This window comes from Schistocerca cancellata, chromosome 7, assembly GCF_023864275.1.
Source record: "Schistocerca cancellata isolate TAMUIC-IGC-003103 chromosome 7, iqSchCanc2.1, whole genome shotgun sequence".
NCBI classification, from domain to species: Eukaryota; Metazoa; Arthropoda; class Insecta; order Orthoptera; family Acrididae; genus Schistocerca; species Schistocerca cancellata.
Window position 1 is genome coordinate 156,427,657 of NC_064632.1, and position 20,742 is coordinate 156,448,398.

The window sequence follows — 20,742 nt, forward strand, 5'->3', positions numbered from 1 at the left end:
GGTATAAACGTTGACATGCGTGGGAAACTAGTTCCTGCTTGAAATGGAGAGTAAATTACTCAGCTTTTATTAATCCAGTGTTTCATAATGACAGCACTAGCGACTCCCAAGAAACTAAGCGTTAGTTCAAAACCTGCCTAGACTTATTCTCGTTTACATGCTTGAGGTCAAATATTTAACGCATTAACTCGTTTGTAAAGTAATCAGACGTCTGAAGCTGTTGTACACATGCTGGTCCTGTCTAACAAGGACTGCAGTGGAATGTCGCTCCTAGTTACGTTTCAAATGCGATAGGCATTGCTGCTTTCTGTCAATGCACGTACATATCAACCACTTTATGTGAGAACATACCGAAAGGAACTGCTTGCAGTAGCCTTTCAGAGTCGGGTCTCTCGCAGAAAGCCATTGTTCACACAAGCACATCAGGCTTCACGTCTTCGGCGAACATAAAAACACAGAAACTAGAGAGTGTTCGACTGGAGGCGTGTGGTGTGGTACGACGAGCTGTGGCTTTGCCTCTTTTCAAATGGCGCGACGTGCTGAATGAATCGAGGCATTTGACCCGCAGTGTTTGTAGGGTGTAATTCACATCGTACGTGGTTCTGTGACGGCTGTGACTTGAGCTCGCTTATTCAGTTTACCGTGAACATGAGCCACGATGTCTTTTTCGTCATTCTCGGTGTCCATGCTTTGTCCTTTCTTCTGCATCCTCACGATGAGTGCGCAATAGGCGCTCAGGTCTTTCAAGGTGCCAAAACACTTGTTCACAGGGCTGCTCACATATATTGGTTCAAATGGCTCTGAGCACTGTGGGACTCAACTTCTGAGGTCATTAGACCCCTAGAACTAAGAACTAGTTAAACCTAACTAACCTAAGGACATCACACACATCCATGCCCGAGGCAGGATTCGAACCTGCGACTGTAGCGGTCTCGCGGTTCCAGACTGCAGCGCCGGTGCTGACATATATTCCTGCTTTGACAAACACCCTGGTGCCCTACCGTATGTCGACTGGCGTGGTAAATTATAAGATCTTATTGCCACAGAAAATGTAAGAGACTACTTGGAACGCTTGATGAAACGTAGAAGTCAACATCACGCATTTGTTTACGTAAGGGGTTTAATGATCACTTCTACTAGCTAAGAGGAAGAAAAATGTGCACCGTCTTGTTCTCTGAACTGCGTCCACTGTCAAATCTGGAGGTGGAGTTACACGGTAGCATTGTAATGCCCCTGGGGATGACTAATTTTTGTGTGGTGTGCTTATCTTGTTATGTGTTTTCCTGTAGTGGCGAGAGGATTTGTAAAAATCTTGCAACTATCGAACTCTGATGTGTGCGGTACCCTTTTCTGTTTCTTGCTCCACGTATCTTCACACAAACAAGCTCCACTCAAATGCAGTTTCTCAATGGGGAAATCTGTACGTAATCTTTCCTTATACACAGAACGTAGATGGCGTTACTCAGACTAACCTTAATTCCAACCTTCTTCGGGTGGTCGCTATGAAAAACTAACAATTTGGATATCGAAGAATGCATATCACGTATCGTTGTTTTGATGTTTGGTACAAGCGACCATCAAGTTGCAGTTTTAATGATCAGCAGTCTGCCTATCAATATGCTCATTTGTTTAGGGACGCCCTCGAAAATAGTGGACACAAGTAGCGAATTATACTCAGAAAAATGCTTTGCATGTTGTGAAATTTTGAAAATACTTCGAATTTTGAAAAATTAATGATATACACAGAGATGACAAAAGTCATGGGATACCGATACGTATATATACAGATGGTGATAGAATCGCTTACACGAGGTATAAAAGGGCAACGCATTGGTGGAGCTGTCATTTGTACGCAGGTGATTCATGTGAAGAAGTTTTCGACGTGATCATGGCCGCACGATGGGAATTAACAGACTTTGAACGCGGAGAGGTAGCCGAAACTAGGCGCGTGGGACATTCCTTTTCGAAAATTGTTAGGGAATTCAAATTTTCGAGATCCACGGACTCAAGAGTGTGCCGAGAGTACCAAATCTCGGGCCTTACGTCCCATCACGGATAGCGCAGTGGCCGACGGTTTTTGCGTAACGACCGACAGCACCGGAGTTAGCGTAGGGTTGTCAGAGCTAAGAGACAAGTAACACTGCGCACTGAGTGAAACAACTGCAGAAATCAATGTGGGACGTACGACGAACGTGTCCCTTAGCACAGTTCGCAGAAATTTGTCGTTAATGGGCTATGGCAGGAGACGACCGACCCGAGTGTCTTTGTTAGTAGCACGACGCCGCCTGCAGCGCCTCTCCTGGGCTCTGTGACCATATCGGTTAGACCGTAGACGACTGGAGAACCGTGACCTGGTCAGATGAATCCCAATTTCAGTCGGTAAAAGCTTGCGGTAAGGTTCGAGTGCGGCACAAACTCCACGAAGCCATGGACCCAAGCTGTCAACAAGGCAGGGTGCAGGCTGACGATGGCTCCATTATGGTGTGGGCTGTATTTACATGGCATGGACAGGATTCTCTGATTCAACTAAACCGATCATTGACTGGGAATGGTTCTGTTCGGCTGCTTGTAGACTATTTGCAGCTATTCGTGGACTTCATGATCCAAAAAAAAAACGATGGAATTTTTATGGAAGACAATGTACCATGTCACTGGGGTACGATTGTTCGCGACTGCGAGCGAATGATTTAGCTACCCGGATCCCCCGACATGAATTACGAGTACTCTGCAGAAACTTCGCTGGGAAGCCCTTACAATCTTCTATACAGTTCCGATCTCCCCCCCCCCCCCCCCCCACACGATTTCTATATTTTTGAAGCCCTGGAGTAAGATATTCGTGCCCATTGATTTGCTTCGGACAAAGAAGTGCACGACAGGGTGAGTCATGGTTCCGTAGATAACAGCAAACATTTTTCAATGAAGGCAACGGCCATATCCTCTCACAGTGGGATAAATATATTAACAGTTATGGAAATTATTTTTGAAATAATAAATAGTTCACTTAATTTTTTTCCTATCTGTGTCTTTTTCATTTGGCTGCTCCTTAAAGGTTATGCGTCAGTGATATATAAGAGCCTAAGATATTTTGTCCCAGGGAAACAAAGCGAACACCTCCAGCTATTTAAAGGACAAATTACAATCAAAACCAGCTTTACATTCAAGGAAAGTAAGGCTGCATTCCGTATAAGGAGTTGCTCCAAAGTCATCCACTATGTTTCATGGGAACGGCCTTGTGGATGCGCAGAGGTAGGCGTGGAATGCTGCAAGAACGCAAGGTCACTTCTTTCCTTCTATTCATAAAAGAGCTTGACAGATGACATGTAACATCAGTGAATACTAACCCGAGCTCACGTCGCAACGATTGAGTATATATGACAATTACGTTATATAAAATGTACTACATCGGGGTTAGCGAGAGGTTTTTGGGTAAGAAAAGGTTAAATTAGACTCTAGATGACTAAGCTGTGCACTTGTCAGATTCTTCGGAAGAAATTAATGAAGTTTAATGCTTCCATCGAGGTGATCGCCTAAGAACCGTTGGTACGGCCGATTTTTTAGTGCTTTTCCTCAGTGTGCAGTCGTCAACAAGAAGAGTGGAAGAGATGAAAAAGATTCGCAGAGCTACACTATTCGTCACTTATATGTGCAGTCAGCGCGAGTGCGTCACAGATATTCCCCACAGATATGCTACAGAAACGGCTTACTTTTAAAATTTCGACATTTTACGTAATGGCAAGAACCAAGAACCGTACAGCTTATACTTTCAGACTTCCGCAGACATGGCGACTGTAGTTCTTTGCACATACCATATACCATTCGGACGTGGATTAGAAAAGAGAAAATGGGGGGGGGGGGGGGGCAGGGAGAAGGTGAAGGGGTATGTGTTACACTACATATTCTCCGTCACAAAGAGTACGGTGGTCTCCGTAGTACTTACAAAAATACGTTGATGAAGTGGGCATTGACACGTAAGTTATTTTTAACTTATCTTCTATGAATATTTGCAGCATAACCCACAAGGACCTAAAGTAGTTCCCCCTATATGAGGATAAATACAAAATAATGCATACAAATCGTAGGAGATACTAGAAATATCCATCTGAAGCACTGATAATAAACCGTTGGAGATTAAATGTCTAAGAGCAATTCTGCGAAATATTAGGAAGATTAGAAAAAAGTGTATGGCGTCAGAGTAGATATGGAGTAAGTCTGAGGAGAGTAGCGCCTCTTGAAGAGAAACGCTTTAAAACTTCCGTGTCCTAATTTTGTGCACTGCTTTAGTATTCGGAATTTTCATCAGATGCGAAGGAAAAATCTAGAGAGATAATGTTGTAGATACTAGTGTTTCTGAAAACTGAACGTGGCGGCAGGACTGATGAGTTATTGTAACTGTCTGCCCACTGATTCCCATTTAGCTGGAACACTTGACCTCAGCTGCTAATTTCCTGTTGTCTTGACCATGCCGTCAAAGACCTTTGTTTCGTCTAGTAGGCGTTTCTGGTAGCTAAAAAGAATATTTATAGGCAACAGCAGGGGAAATGTACAGAGCAGACGACAGGCAGACTAGTAAAAATTTAAATACATTGATCGAAAAACACGTTGGAACGGGAGATAGCGTGTTACAATATAAAAACAGTTACTCTATCCGTAATGAAACGAAATTTGACATGAAAATGTCTTGCCGCAGTTCAAGACAAATAAAGCAAATAAAGAAACACAAAGGAGCTTTTGTATAACTCGGTCAGCTCATGTCTAGAGAGAAAGCGCGCTGGGAACTACATTAAAATTATTACTAGCCAGGAGAACCGCGTTGACTGGGGCCCATGAAGGGCAGCACCAATTACCTATAGCGAAAGCATGTCTACCTTTATGACACCTACCGATCCGAATGCCAAAGGCTGCATCACTATGGAATCATAACCGAAATACTCGCGGCAGTATTACCAATCAAAGCTGCGTATACACGTGTTGCGCTTTCCATAGCTGTTGCAAAGTGCAGGAGGCATGTACATGGACCTGAAAATGGGGGGCAACACTCGCAATAGCAAGGACAATGACGTGCTGCAACCAAAAACTGCGACCGATTGATATGGCGACCTCCTTTCTCGACACTTGTTAACGCCACAGTAGTCTATGCGTCCGCCCGCAGGAAGGATGCCCCATGGCCAACCTAACCAGAGTAGCAGTTACTGTTTGCTTCAGCCAACGAAGCCAGACCTCATGAAGTTGGGGGCACTAGAGAGGTGGTCATTCCGAGAAAGGCGATATTCTAGCTGTGGCTTGGATTTCCAAGTAAAGATTCGGCCATCCTACTCCGCCCCCACGAGAAGACAGCCTTCTAATTAGGCAAGCCGACGGTAGTCTCTAATTGCTGGAGATAATTGGTTTGATACCATTTATTCCAGAATTAATTCCACCGGCTTTCGTAATAATAGTTAGATCAGCCTCCGCTGTATGTCAGTCGATTCGTAGTTTTATGAACAATCCGAATCTGCGATCATAAATGCGAATTAACTTTTATATAAACATTCTCTCTCTGTTAGAAGCTGTACGGGGTGCAGTCGATTCTTCTGCACGATCGGTAGAGAAAAGTTTCTACTGCAAAATATTAGGAATGTTATGACACTTTCAGTTAAAATGCCTATTTCAGACATGCTCAGTTAAATTAAATGGGTGTGAAAGATTGGTTGTTTTTGTGAAATTTGATTTTTCAGTACCTTTAGGGACCACATTTTGAGACATTATTAAATAATTCTAGAGACTTGATCATACATGCGCACATGTTGACAGTAGGAGATAGACTGGGCAAACGAAGATATACGGAAAGTCAGATGTGAAGCGTGCACGTTCAACAATGGTCGGATTAACTTGCAACGTGCACTTTGCTTGTGTGTGTGTGTGTGTGTGTGTGTGTGTGTGTGTGTGCGCGCGCTCTAATCTACGACATTTAACTGATTTGGCTCCTGGACCTACCAATTTCATTAAGGTTTTTCCAACTGACTGACGCAAATGTACGATGTTTCACGTACGATGCAAGCACCGTGTCAGGCGTTCTATGGGAATGGGTACTGTGAAGGAGTTTCCGATTGTCGCATAGGCCGTGGACCGTTCCTTATACTGTGGCAGGTGGGGAATAGGTTTTATCAGAGGAAACAGTGCGACTTAAGAGCGGCGTACGAGGGGAGTCGGAGAAAATCGTTGCGCATTTCAAACTGGAGTGTCAGTGGAACCTGCTGACAGAGCCGTGCACGAACTAAAACGGAAAGCTGACATAGCAATGGTAGATCATCGATTGTCCAGTTTAGCTGCTGTTGCTCGACTTTATTTCTGCAACTGACTGTTGTAGTCTGTGTTTGATGGAGACAGTGACCTAGGAAATTTTTCGCGATGAAGCATGGCTGTTTTTACCAGGGCGTGTAAACTCGCGTAACAGCAGATGCTGGAGTACTGAAAATTGTCATCAGATGTATCAAAAGCATCGTGCATCACGAGTAAAGAGCACAAACCATCAATGCTTCTCTGACAGCGATACGAGAACGTTCCTATTGTCAAAAAAATCTCAGAACAATATCATAGCACTCTCCTGCATGAAATACCATAGGTATTTCTGTTATTTGTTAGTTCTCCGAAAAGAAGATTATAGTATATTGTTCAAATACCTGTCAGAAGTTAATGGTTTCGTCCAATAATAGCCACTGCTTACAAGTCGTGCACAACCTGTTGCTGTAACTGATGAGAATTTTCAGAACTCCAACACCGATAGTTGTTTGAGTTCAGGTAGCCCAGTAAGAGTAAATCATTTTGGTTCCAGAGACTTTTTCAAGTCTCAGATATGTATGATTTATTCTTCAATTTCTGCAGGCGTATTTCATGAAGAAATAAATCAGCACACAAGGTCGATTGCCGAAATATTGTGTCCTTTGTATACTCGCACCAGGCTGTTCACCCGAGATTTATTTCGTCATCTATGATTTACATATGCAGACTGAAGCGACAAGTAAAAATTTGTTCCAAGGGCGGATTCGAACCCAGACCTCTTTCTCACTTGGCCGATGTGCTAGCCAGTATGCCACACTGGCACATTGGCTTTGCAAAACAGAACAGACTACCCTAGCCTGCCTCCCTCCACAATCCAAATTCCCACTCACACCTCACCCCACTTGGTATACCTCATTCATTCGAGTAGCACTGCAGACGCTCTCCAGCTGTATTGGAATAGCACCACAGCATCGAACAAAATGGGGGCTCCTGTCTGAAACCAATGCCAGAAACTTTTTCAAGTCTCAGAAATCTCCTGGAAATGGAAAAAAGAACACATTGACACCGGTGTGTCAGACCCACCATACTTGCTCCGGACACTGCGAGAGGGCTGTACAAGCAATGATCACACGCACGGCACAGCGGACACACCAGGAACCGCGGTGTTGGCCGTCGAATGGCGCTAGCTGCGCAGCATTTGTGCACCGCCGCCGTCAGTGTCAGCCAGTTTGCCGTGGCATACGGAGCTCCATCGCAGTCTTTAACACTGGTAGCATGCCGCGACAGCGTGGACGTGAACCGTATGTGCAGTTGACGGACTTTGAGCGAGGGCGTATAGTGGGCATGCGGGAGGCCGGGTGGACGTACCGCCGAATTGCTCAACACGTGGGGCGTGTGGTCTCCACAGTACATCGATGTTGTCGCCAGTGGTCGGCGGAAGGTGCACGTGCCCGTCGACCTGGGACCGGACCGCAGCGACGCACGGATGCACGCCAAGACCGTAGGATCCTACGCAGTGCCGTAGGGGACCGCACCGCCACTTCCCAGCAAATTAGTGACACTGTTGCTCCTGGGGTATCGGCGAGGACCATTCGCAACCGTCTCCATGAAGCTGGGCTACGGTCCCGCACACCGTTAGCCCGTCTTCCGCTCACGCCCCAACATCGTGCAGCCCGCCTCCAGTGGTGTCGCGACAGGCGTGAATGGAGGGACGAATGGAGACGTGTCGTCTTCAGCGATGAGAGTCGCTTCTGCCTTGGTGCCAATGATGGTCGTATGCGTGTTTGGCGCCGTGCAGGTGAGCGCCACAATCAGGACTGCATACGACCGAGGCACACAGGGCCAACACCCGGCATCATGGTGTGGGGAGCGATCTCCTACACTGGCCGTACACCACTGGTGATCGTCGAGGGGACACTGAATAGTGCACGGTACATCCAAACCGTCATCGAACCCATCGTTCTACCATTCCTAGACCGGCAAGGGAACTTGCTGTTCCAACAGGACAATGCACGTCCGCATGTATCCCGTGCCACCCAACGTGCTCTAGAAGGTGTAAGTCAACTACCCTGGCCAGCAAGATCTCCGGATCTGTCCCCCATTGAGCATGTTTGGGACTGGATGAAGCGTCGTCTCACGCGGTCTGCACGTCCAGCACGAACGCTGGTCCAACTGAGGCGCCAGGTGGAAATGGCATGGCAAGCCGTTCCACAGGACTACATCCAGCATCTCTACGATCGTCTCCATGGGAGAATAGCAGCCTGCATTGCTGCGAAAGGGGGATATACACTGTACTAGTGCCGACATTGTGCATGCTCTGTTGCCTGTGTCTATGTGCCTGTGGTTCTGTCAGTGTGATCATGTGATGTATCTGACCCCAGGAATATGTCAAAAAGTTTCCCCTTCCTGGGACAATGAATTCACGGTGTTCTTATTTCAATTTCCAGGAGTGTATATATGCAGAAGAAAGCAATGAACGAAAATTTTTACCAAGGCCGGGATTCGAACCTAGGTCTACTGCTCACCACTCAGATGTGCTTACCAGTATGCCACTCTAACATAGTGGCTTTGCACTACTGCACGGTTTGGGGAAAAGAGGTCTGCTAGCGTAGTCCATGCATTTGTGCACAGCCACTGTGTCAGGATGCTGTAGTGGTTAGCACATCTGCCTAGTGAGCAGAGACCCGCGTTCTAATCACAACCTCGGTACAAAATTTTCGTTCGCCGTTTCAATCTGCAAATAAACACCACCGAAAACAGCTGTTACATTTCTTCAGGACAAAAACATTTCAAGATCAACCTCTCTGTCACTCGCAGACTGCAACAGCCAGATGCAGCACTAATACTGAGCAGTAGTATCTGTATTAGTCAGTCTATATGCTTCAGTCTGCGCACAGCTGTGTGGGCAGATGCTACTGACACATCAATCAAAACTGCTAAATGGCTCAACATTTTCTCGTGCATTCCAAGACCACTCCTAACTCGTCCAGCTTATTGTCGGTTACAACCAAGAAACCACTTAACATAACCAGAGGACTGGGCCGCAGCCTATGCAGTGATCAGAAACTTCGTTCCAGTTACTGATCTCAGCGCAATGTCAGATACAGAGGGTCATATGTGGAAAACCTATATGTAGGATGTTACCTTCGACATACCCACGAAAATTTCCTTCTCACATCTCTGGGAATCGAAAGCACACATCGCCTTTTCGCTTTGGTCTTCGTATAGTGGCGCAACCTTGCAAAAATCAAGCGTACAATCGATACCCACCTGCCGATGCTTTCAAACTGTCATCACTAGTTGTGGAACCAGTAGTACAAATGCGTGTAACGGTTGCGTCTCAAGCAAACTGAAACTGTGTTCACAGCGTATTAAAGCCTTCACGTACCCTACAGATTTGCTCCCTACCTCAGACTCTCATCTCTGCCAGTCGATGATAATCGTTGCACAACCTGAGAGACAACAGCTGCAGTACAGAGATGTGTAGCGTGAAACTTGCATCATCCCAGCCTCTGCGCCCCTGGCCTACCTTGAGGTAACGGTTGCATCGGAGTACGTCATGCCTTACTCTCTGCTGTTACTGGTCGAGCGTGTTCTTTCAGCAGCACGACCTGGGTGCCCCCTTCCTTTCGTAAACCATTAACCTCGGCTGATGGAGCGTCGGTGTCGGTCAGTGTAAGAAGTCTGCGATAGACGCTCGTCCTCCGGAGAAGATCTCTCCCACTTCTATAGCCAGTCATTCCTGAAAGTAAAAGTCGAGACTTTCGTCTGTAGAGGTTATATTGTAGATTGCTCATCCGTTGTAAAGCAGACTAAACTGTTTTCCGAGGATAGTTATTTATTCATTGCGCAAGTAGTATTGTTTCATTTCGTGTGCCAGTATGGCTAAAGACAAAATATGTATCATAAGATATTCATGCGGAAACGGCAACGAGTATTTGTAAAGTTGGAGATTAACAGAGAAACACGATAAACCAAAATATGCATCAGCTTGTAAGACAAAGTAACTAAGGAGAGTCTGGGGAAGTGTATTATCAGTTGACTCATGATGTCTATATTTTTGACATGAAAACGATTCTCTCATCCTTTAAGGGCTGTTAAGATGATGTTGTTGCCACTCAGAATTAAGACGTTCTCTGTAAAATTAAAGTATTTGGTAATTTGACAGTATCTTGAGATTAATAAACTATTTGTTTTCCAGTTTGGTATATACTCGAGTGAATAGCAAGATCATTATGGACTGAAATCAGTCTTAGTCCGTTAAATGAAAGCACTGAGTTACTCGGCCGACGAGTACAACCTGAAGTAAATGACTGGCTCAGTGTTATGAAACGCCTTTTTGGAATACACGTAGTTTCCAGAGGGTTCCCCGTAAAGCAACCTTCCTTCCCAGAGATACCAGGCGATATTTCAACCGGAGGCGTATTCTGTCGCTGGTAACACGCTACTCACGTGCACTCATTCTATGGGCCTCAGGTGAAAAGGTGAGCTGTATTTCACAGATACACGTATTACAGAGATTAGTGAAGTTTCGCAAGTCCATTAATCTCTTCTGTAACGTCCAGTGTAGAACGACGGTGTTACGTCAGAATACTGGGCCCTGGAAAGCTCCCTGACTGTGAATAAACCTGTATGTATCAATGCGTTTCGAAGATAAAATCGACGACGTCGACAGAAGCAGCATTGGCGTCCTGTTTTGAGAATAGGGGCGGTCTCAGATAGAACAGGATGTCATTCTTAAATCCGTGTCATGATCAAAGAATCTTTTCGTTCCCATGGGAGTAATATGGAAGGCCACCACATTAATAAAACCAAAGCAAAAAAAAAAAAAGATCAAATCCAACCATTTCCTCCAAAAGCGACCCATGTCAGATCATTGCGATATATGGCGTTTTTCGCCGTGGATAAGTGATGTTGCTGATGTGTTTTGAAAAATTATTTTCCATTTCGTGCTTCTGCTGAGACCTGATGCGCCTCATCTCGAGTTTCTACCTTTAATTCAGAGAAAGAGTAGCACAGATCACAACAAACACGAGTGTGGTGGAGCTCGATAAGCAGTAAGCAGATTCGAATACTGATGATGGAAGAAATCTTCCTGGAGGACGTTGGGCGACAAGGGAAGCTGCAGGTTTAAAGTTCCTGGTCTGCAACGTCATGGATTAGATCCCAAACTTCTCCTCAGTTTACTTGTGACACTATTGATGAGGGTCACCTGCCGTCACCTAGGGCCGTTACCCACATTGCCGTCCTTGATGCTATTCGAACCAGCAGACTGTATACTGATGTGGGATTTTACCATTTTCTTTCCTTTTGTTTCATAATCACTGACAGAAAAATGAACACAAGGGTACACTGCACAATCATCCACACGATATATGCATACAGTGTGAAAATAATTAATAGCAGAAACTGACGCATGGTAAAGTATACGATAGTATAAGCTGAAACATTCTAGTACACATGGGTCCGCAAACTAGCCATATGTGAATGTGTTTTTACGAACCACCGTTGACTTCAGCATGAAACATTGTCCTAGTTAGTCCAAAGGAATTTGAAACGTAAACTTCTGAAATAAATGCGCATTTGATTGGGCTCAAAATTCGCACAAGACTTACTTCAACAAAAGATACAAAACTGCTTCAACATGTGCATGTTACAATTCACTGTATATTTGTCGTTGTTAAATAAGATGTTTCGTCTGTCGTTGCAATACTGAACTCTTCTTAGCTGCGAGTTACGAATTGTTTCAAACACCCGCTGAGTGTCATGTAAATCTTCATAAGAGGCTGTACAATTAGCTGATTCAGTTCTTCACCTTACCCTTATCAACAGGAGTGCTTTCAAGATGACCTTAGACAGAAAAATCAAGAGGACTGCGGTCGCGTGACCTTGGAGGATAAAGCATAGTCGCAGCCCTACTTATCCATCTTGGACCGCACTAGCCCTTTAGATGGCATCGTGACACATTCTCGGCCGCGCGGTTCTCAAACCTCCATGTCACGGATTGCTCGGCCCCTCCCGCCGGAGGTTCGAATCATCCCTCGGGCATGGCTGTGTGTGTTGTTCTTAGCATAAGTTAGTTTAAGTAATGTGTAAGTCTCGAGAGCGATGATCTCAACAGTTTGGTCCCTTAGGAATTCACACACATTTGAACGTTTTTGACACATTCTCCAAGATGGCTCATTGGGTCAATTTGAGCCCAATCATATGAGGACTTACTAAAAAAGTTTTCTGGGACGTTTTGATTGTTTAACAACGAAATTCACCAAACAGCCGTGAAATTAAGATGTTATTTTATTTTATTTTGGCTACCGTTTTTGTATTTCATTATGCCATCTTCAGGCCCCACAGCTCTCGAAAATAATTGACACTGGCATACTAGGGCCATATGTTTCTGGACGGTGTGAATTCGTAGCTCAAGTGCTTCCTTCGAAGACTCGACTGCCGTCCTGAAGATGGCATAATGAACTGCCGAAACTGGTAGCGAAAATAAAATAAAATAACATCTCGATTGCACGGCTGTTTGGCGAATTTGATTATTAAATATTTGACCAGACTCTGTCTCATGTCCACAGTGGATCAACAGAGACGTTTCTGATTGTCTTTACTATTATTAATCATCCGCCTGGTTAGCCGTGGGTGTTAAACAGCGCTTCTGGGATGAACAGATTCGCCGGCCACGGATCGAATACACCAGATGGATTAATGACGATGACCATGGCGCCAGCCAACATGCATGTGGCTTTTAGGCGGTTTCCTTCATCCCACTACGTGAATACGGGGCTGTTTCCCCCCAAGTCCCACTTCAGTTACACGATTCGCCAACATTTAGAACACTTTCGCTCACATTCACTTGAACAGCACTACACTCAGACAGTTGGGGTATACATATTCCATCCCGGGGTGGCGACAGGAAGGGATTCCAGCCACCCCTAACTACGCCACATCCGTTAATAATCATACCGAAACTGCGCCGGTACAAGGAAAAGAAGTTTTCTTTGTTAATCACGATTCATCCTACACACAGTTAATAGTTTATAACATATCGATGGCAGACAACGGCAAACCATCTCTACCAAGTGAAAAGAAGCGTTGATATCGGTCCGCACGTATTTGTGTTACAGTGATTACTGACGTTTTTTTCCACGTCATACATTCTTTTATTGCCGTCCAGCGTATAACGACTGTATAACAAGATTTACTCACTGTCCGTAAATTTCTCTCACGGATTGGACTTAAAGACGCGTTACGGACAGCTATTATGTAATTTACTGTTCAGTATTCTTGAGAGTGCATGATTACTAAAAATAGTCGGCCGCATGGCTGTAGAAAACTGAAGATTGTAGCAATTCTTATGCTGGAATGTTGGCTCACTTCGAACGGCACTGTCAGAGTGGAGACGACACCGTGGATATGTCACTAAACACGCATTCTGGAAGAGCAAAGTGAAAATACCCGTAGAGTCATCCAGAAGTCAGCTTTTCGTAGTGCCAGTAAACTAACTGACGCGAACGCTGGTATGGTTCCTTCTAACAGGTTACTGATTTCCGTTTCTACCCATACCCAAATCCCGGCTTGAGCTCCGTTTGTGACGAAATCATCTTCGATGAGACGTTAAAACTAGTTGCCCCTTTTGAAACCGCGTTAGACTGCGCAACCCTCCTCTTCTCGCAAGAAAACCTGATACTCTCTCGTAAAATATCTCTGCTGTAACGAATCCGCGCGACCATTCCGAGAGGAACTGACCTTGACACTTACTCGTTCAGCCCAAGTCCTGAAGTGGCGAATACACCATTGGCAGTGAAGATATTACCTGGATAGTACATCTGCTGGGTTGTCGCAAATGAACTCAACTGACATGGTTGGTTATTTTTCCCCCGGGCAGTTACCGCAGAACACTACGTTGGAGTACGGCAAGGCAGACTGATATACAGGGTGTTTCAAAAATGACCGTTATATTTGAAACGGCAATAAAAACTAAACGAGCAGCGATAGAAATACACCGTTTGTAGCAATATGCTTGGGACAACAGTACATTTTCAGGCAGACAAACTTTCGAAATTACAGTAGTTACAATTTTCAACAACAGATGGCGCTGCGGTCTGGGAAACTCTATAGTACGATATTTTCCACATATCCACCATGCGTAGCAATAATATGGCGTAGTCTCTGAATGAAATTACCCGAAACCTTTGACGACGTGTCTGGCGGAATGGCTTTACATGCAGATGAGATGTACTGCTTCAGCTGTTCAATTGTTTCTGGATTCTGGCGGTACACCTGGTCTTTCAAGTGTCCCCACAGAAAGAAGTCACAGGGGTTCATGTCTGGCGAATAGGGAGGCCAACCCACGCCGCCTCCTGTATGTTTCGGATAGCCCAAAGCAATCACACGATCATCGAAATATTCATTCAGGAAATTAAAGACGTCGGCCGTGCGATGTGTCCGGGCACCATCTTGCATAAACCACGAGGTGTTCGCAGTGTCGTCTAAGGCAGTTTGTACCGCCACAAATTCACGAAGAATGTCCAGATAGCGTGATGCAGTAATCGTTTCGGATCTGAAAAATGGGCCAATGATTCCTTTGGAAGAAATGGCGGCCCAGACCAGTACTTTTTGAGGATGCAGGGACGATGGGACTGCAACATGGGGCTTTTCGGTTCCCCATATGCGCCAGTTCTGTTTATTGACGAAGCCGTCCGGGTAAAAATAAGCTTTGTCAGTAAACCAAATGCTGCCCACATGCATATCGCCGTCATCAATCCTGTGCACTATATCGTTAGCGAATGTCTCTCGTGCAGCAATGGTAGCGGCGCTGAGGGGTTGCCGCGTTTGAATTTTGTATGGATAGAGGTGTAAACTCTGGCGCATGAGACGATACGTGGACATTGGCGTCATTTGGACCGCAGCTGCAACACGGCGAACGGAAACCCGAGGCCGCTGTTGGATCACCTGCTGCACTAGCTGCGCGTTGCCCTCTGTGGTTGCCGTACGCGGTCGCCCTACCTTTCCAGCACGTTCATCCGTCACGTTCCCAGTCCGTTGAAATTTTTCAAACAGATCCTTTATTGTATCGCTTTTCGGTCCTTTGGTTACATTAAACCTACGTTGAAAACTTCGTCTTGTTGCAATAACGCTGTGTTCTAGGTGGTGGAATTCCAACACCAGAAAAATCCTCTGTTCTAAGGAATAAACCATGTTGTCTACAGCACACTTGCACGTTGTGAACAGCACACGCTTACAGCAGAAAGACGACGTACAGAATGGCGCACCCACAGACTGCGTTGTCTTCTATATCTTTCACATCACTTGCAGCGCCATCTGTTGTTGAAAATTGTAACTACTGTTATTTCGAAAGTTTGTCCGCCTGAAAATGTACTGTTGTCCCAAGCATATTGCAACAAACGGTGTATTTCTATCGCTGCTCGTTTAGTTTTTATTGCCGTTTCAAATATACCGGTCATTTTTGAAACACCCTGTATGTACTTGTGATAAATGCTGATGTGACAAGCACTCTTAACTGTAGTTGAGGAAGTTACAAGGTAATTCGGACATGACGTGTGGGCGAAAAGTCCATAAGAAAGAAGGACTGATCTGTTCCTGAGAGCGAATACGTTTGTTTCGTGGTTAGAGGACAAAGGTATCGCGAAAAATTACATTTTCAGCTAAATATAAACTTTTTTGTGCGTCGTCTTTTCGAAGAATGTAAAAAAATTAAAAAAAAAGACTTCGTCATTTCTGAATAATCAACCTCCTTTTTCCATTACGCTTCTTCATTTTATGTGTCACTTTCCGAATGTATACGATACTTGGTATGGACGATGATACTGAGCAAAGCTTTAAATACTTAATGTGTTGCTATCACAGCAACAAATATCTGACGATGCTTATGCCTAATGTTTCAAACTGTTCAAATAAATAAAACCGTATACGACCAATAGCGGCTTATTTGTACATTAATTTCTAGCTCTGGCTCTGTTTTCTGCAGTCAATGCCTCGTTTTCCCACCGTCAAAGAAGAGCAATTTTCAGAAAAATTGAGTTTACCGCAAGGGAGTGAGGCAAGACCGTTGCTACGCGCTGTGAATGTGAATGACATGCTGTATACAGCTCTCTGAGGCGCTTCATTGACGACTCCACAGTGTAATTAAATGGAGGAATTTCTGCAGATAATGTTAGGTGTAAACAATGTCATCTAATCAAAGACGTAAACAAACATCACGTAAGGTGAAGTAAATACTTTAAAGAGCTAATATTATTTGTCTATATTTACGTCAATGAATCACTCGAATCTGTCAGAACTATAAAACATATAACCGAGCTCTGCAGAGATATTTCAAATGGACTTAGAGAATAAACTCAGTTATTAGAATGTAAAACATAGAGATTCACTGTCATAATCCACTGACATTGGAATTCAACTAAGGAGGGAAGCTTTTAAAAGCCCGCACTTTATTTAGTATTATTGTACAGTCAGTTCTACAAGCAAGTGTACGCCATAACTTTAAATGTAACGTCCGCAGTGACATCTCTGGTAGTGATCTCGAATCTGTACTCAATGCGCTTTTGCGCAGTGTATAGATAAACAGTGTGACAGCTGAATGTTTTGTTTTGTCGGTCGCAGTTCTGGGAATTTGCTCTTATTTATAGCCAATTTATACCCTGAAAATGTGCAATATTTATCAGAAATACCTTCTGACGCCCGTTAAGCAGCTGTTTGTTTCGAACGAGGCAAACTGGGTGCCTCGAGAGGATAATGATCCGAAACATTGCAGTCGTCTCTGTACAGCGTGGAAATAAGACAATGGGGTGTCCACGATGGACGGATCTGCGATGTCTCCGGATGCAAACCCAATCGAATATGTTTGGTCGTATACTAAGATGAAGCTTAAAGGACAGCCAATACATACTTTGAAGCAGCTGTCATAAAATATCATGACGATATGGAGATCGTTACCGACTAAATGTGCAGAAGATCTCGTGAAAAGCATGCCAAAAAGGTGCGAAGCTATAATCGATGATGGCGGCGATTGGATTATCTATTAGGTAATTGCTCAATTAGTAATCACATTTATTATCATGTAAGCATATATTTTTGTCTTTTATTTCATACAGATAACGGCGTACACTTCTTTGAGGAATTGACTATACGTCAGTCTAAGTCCCTTAGTAGGTTGAACTATCGGGATAGGTAGAGAACATTCAATGAAGAGATTCTCGAACCGTTTCGCGATTGTTGAGTTACCACGAGAGCGTAACAGAATGGTTCAACAGACGGCTGAAAGATATGCTACGATTGCTACATGTTACGCATCATGAGAGTGTTTACTCTTAAAATGCTGAGCTCGTACGTTGCAAGGAGAATGAAGAAACAGCTCTTTTTTCTCACATACATGTAACGTAATGAGCGTGACGCTGCAATTAGCGGCTTTGAAGGAAGCGTACCGACATTCTTCGCACACACCATCCACAAATGGTATGAGTGAGAGGTGAAATAATACTAGGGCAGTACATATACTCTTTGTTACTGCCTATACTGTTATTTACGGAATGCCAAAACAGGATATTTCTGAGGTTAGAGACGATACTATACGAGCAAAACAATTTGCGTGGACTGATGTGCCTTATAGTTCTGGCCTGTATCTATTAAAAAGGTTAGAATAGGTTTAAATCACTATGATGCCAGGAGTATTTACAAATGCATGATATAGTAACATTATTTAGCCTAATTTCCTTCCCATTAGAAAGCACTGGCTTCTGTTTTAGAATACGAAATACGGTCTCCCAAAGAAAGTATATCCAATACAGTAATGTTTACAGCAGTGTTCGGCACCTTTTTGTTCTTTTCTCTGCCTTGGTGTTGTGTATTACGAGAGGACATTGCCCAACAAATTGAACGCTGTTCAAACAGTAACCACAGAAGAAACCCGTAAACACAGAGGTCTCATGAACTTGAAAATGATATTAACAGAGAAACACTACAATATGTAAGAAATAATGATTACGTAGTGTTGACAAAATTATCATAAGATATGAAATGATGAAGGACAGGATCAAGTGACTGGCCTGATCCTGACCTCAAAGAGATGTCTTGCATCAAGAATCGATGGAAATTTTTCTATGCAAACACGAAATACTTCTCTTACAAGAGGAATTTCCCCTGGTGTGCAGCTAGTTACAGAGCCAATATAGTTATTTTCATTTCTATTTTACTTATTTTTCAGCTTCCGTGGGACCATGGGAAACAAAGCTCCTTGGTCCTGGATGAAGTCAGTACATAGCTTACATTATGCTGATTAGAAAAATTTATAAACAAAGGAACTGAACAATAAATAATACACGAAAGAAATGTGAGAGAGTGCACGATTAAATAACACATTACAGAAAAAATTGCTCAACTACAGCGAAGAGCTCCTGTACAAAACAGTGAGCCACAAGGAGAGGTTTCAAATTGGGGTTTATCACTCAGTTTTTAGTTCCACTGGAAGCCTATTGAAAGTGCAACCTGCTGAATACTGTAGTCCAACGCTTAGGGAAGTATTATACGAGTGCAGTTCGTTTTCCCGACTAGCGCTCACTGAAAGAATGTCGCAGTTCCTTCTTAAAGAGTCAGCATCAAATTTCATGGAACGGAGTGTACGACAGCGACTGCAGAATTAAAATTCTAAGTCACTTAAGCAATGGCGCACACGAAGTTCCCGAGGTGACACTACATATCTGTGTAATGGTCAATTTATGGACTAAAAACGTTATTGTTGATGGCACGGAGATATGATACTTAGGAGGAAATACTGTAACAGTAAGCAAAGTAAAGAAGGCTTCACAATTCTCTGTCAGAGACGAGGGAGATGATCGTTATAGTGAAGGCGACAGCTTTCATCTTCTGCAGAAGATCTTACACGTGATATCTCAAAAGAAAGCTTATCATATTACCTTAGTCCTAAGAATTTAAAAAGGACGTCTTCTCTTGCTATTTGACCGCCTTGGGACAGTAAAGTTTTGGTTTTACTAGTGCTCCGTGTAAAGTATTCTATGGTTCTATGGATTATGTTTTGTTACAGGTAAATGTTGATCTGTTCTCCGAAAGGTACGTGCTGCTATTGAGAGAGAGAGAGAGAGAGAGAGAGAGAGAGAGAGAGAGAGAGAGACAGAGAGAGAGAGAGAGAGACAGAGAGAAGGGGGGGGGGGAGAGATAAAAGCAATGGACCCAGAACAGAACCGTATGTCACCCTTCAACTTCGCTTGTTCCTAGTCATATGCAAAGCCCTTCCCCATTTGTTGAGACCGGCGGAAAAATTACAAAATGTTACCTGTTCTCCGAGAACCACGTGCTGATGTTATCGACTACCCTATAAGTTAGATTATTTACGTTATGCTCGACTTGTGTCATTTGTAAAGAGAAACGTTTTTAACTGTCAAGTTTACTTGTGGATCACTGTTATGTATCGAAAAAGCAACGGATCTAAAACAGAGCCCTATGGCACCCCGAGTTTTACGCATTTCCACTCAGGTTCAAATCGCTTTCCTGTTTCCACAATAAAATCTTCACTCTGCAGCGGAGTGCGCGCTGATGTGAAAATTCTTGGCAGATTAAAACTGTGTGCCGGATCGAGATTCGAACTCGGCATCATTGTCTGTAGCAAGCAATTGCTCTACCGATGAGCTACCCAAGGACAACTTACGACCCATCCTCACAGCTTCAGTACCGCCAGTACCTCATCTCCTTTCTTCCAAACTTCACGGAAGTTTCGCAGGAGAGCTTTGATGAAGATAGGAGATGATGTACTGGCGGCACTTAAGCTGTGAAGACGAGTTGTATTTGGATCGCTCAGACGGTAGAGCACATGCCCGCGAAAGATAAAAGTCCCGAGTTCGAGACTCAGTTCGGCTCACAATCGGCCAAGAAGTTTCGCTTTTCTGTTTGTTGACAGTGGATTAGATACAGCAACAATGGTCGTCGGTCTCAGTGGGTTTGTAAGTCGTTTTTTCCTCCGAATGGTCCTTAACAGCAATACCACCTCATCATTTACGACTGTTTGTTTTGAATCATCCTGTAGTCGATGAGTGGCAGAGAAGCAAGTGAATAAGTGAAAGGTGAAAGCGAGGGCAACGTCTGGCAAGCGACATATGCGGTGTCATCTCAGCATACAGGTCTCGGAGCTGTGCTGTAGGTGACGTTCGAGAGACTGACCTGGCAGACATGATTCGCGGCTCCGGGGTGCGATGCGGCGGCGGTGTCGTACTCGCACGCGCGCGCCTGTGTACCAGTATTTATACGAACCGTGCGGTGGCCAGGCCAGCGGGCACGAGGCTGGGCTGGAGGGAGGAGAGGCGCCGCAACATCTCTCCAGCATCCGCAGCCGGCCGGTGGGGGGGAGCAGCAGCGACGAGATGAGTACAGCACAGTGCTCCGGCGACGCTGCCTCAACGTTCCTCACGTTCACACGGAGCCAGAGGCAAGACGCAATCTATACATGTCATTAGT

At 44.4% G+C, this 20,742-nt stretch overlaps 1 protein-coding gene across 1 annotated transcript in view; it reads right to left on the minus strand.

Moving 5' to 3' along the window:
- Positions 1-20,491, minus strand: part of LOC126092143 (uncharacterized) — a 173,984-nt gene extending 153,493 nt beyond the window's left edge. The window contains exon 1 of the mRNA XM_049907610.1: positions 20,449-20,491. Coding sequence (XP_049763567.1) covers positions 20,449-20,459 — 11 coding nt within the window. The 5' untranslated portion in view covers positions 20,460-20,491. The remainder of the gene's footprint in view (positions 1-20,448) is intronic.
- Between the last annotated feature and the right edge of the window lie 251 nt (positions 20,492-20,742).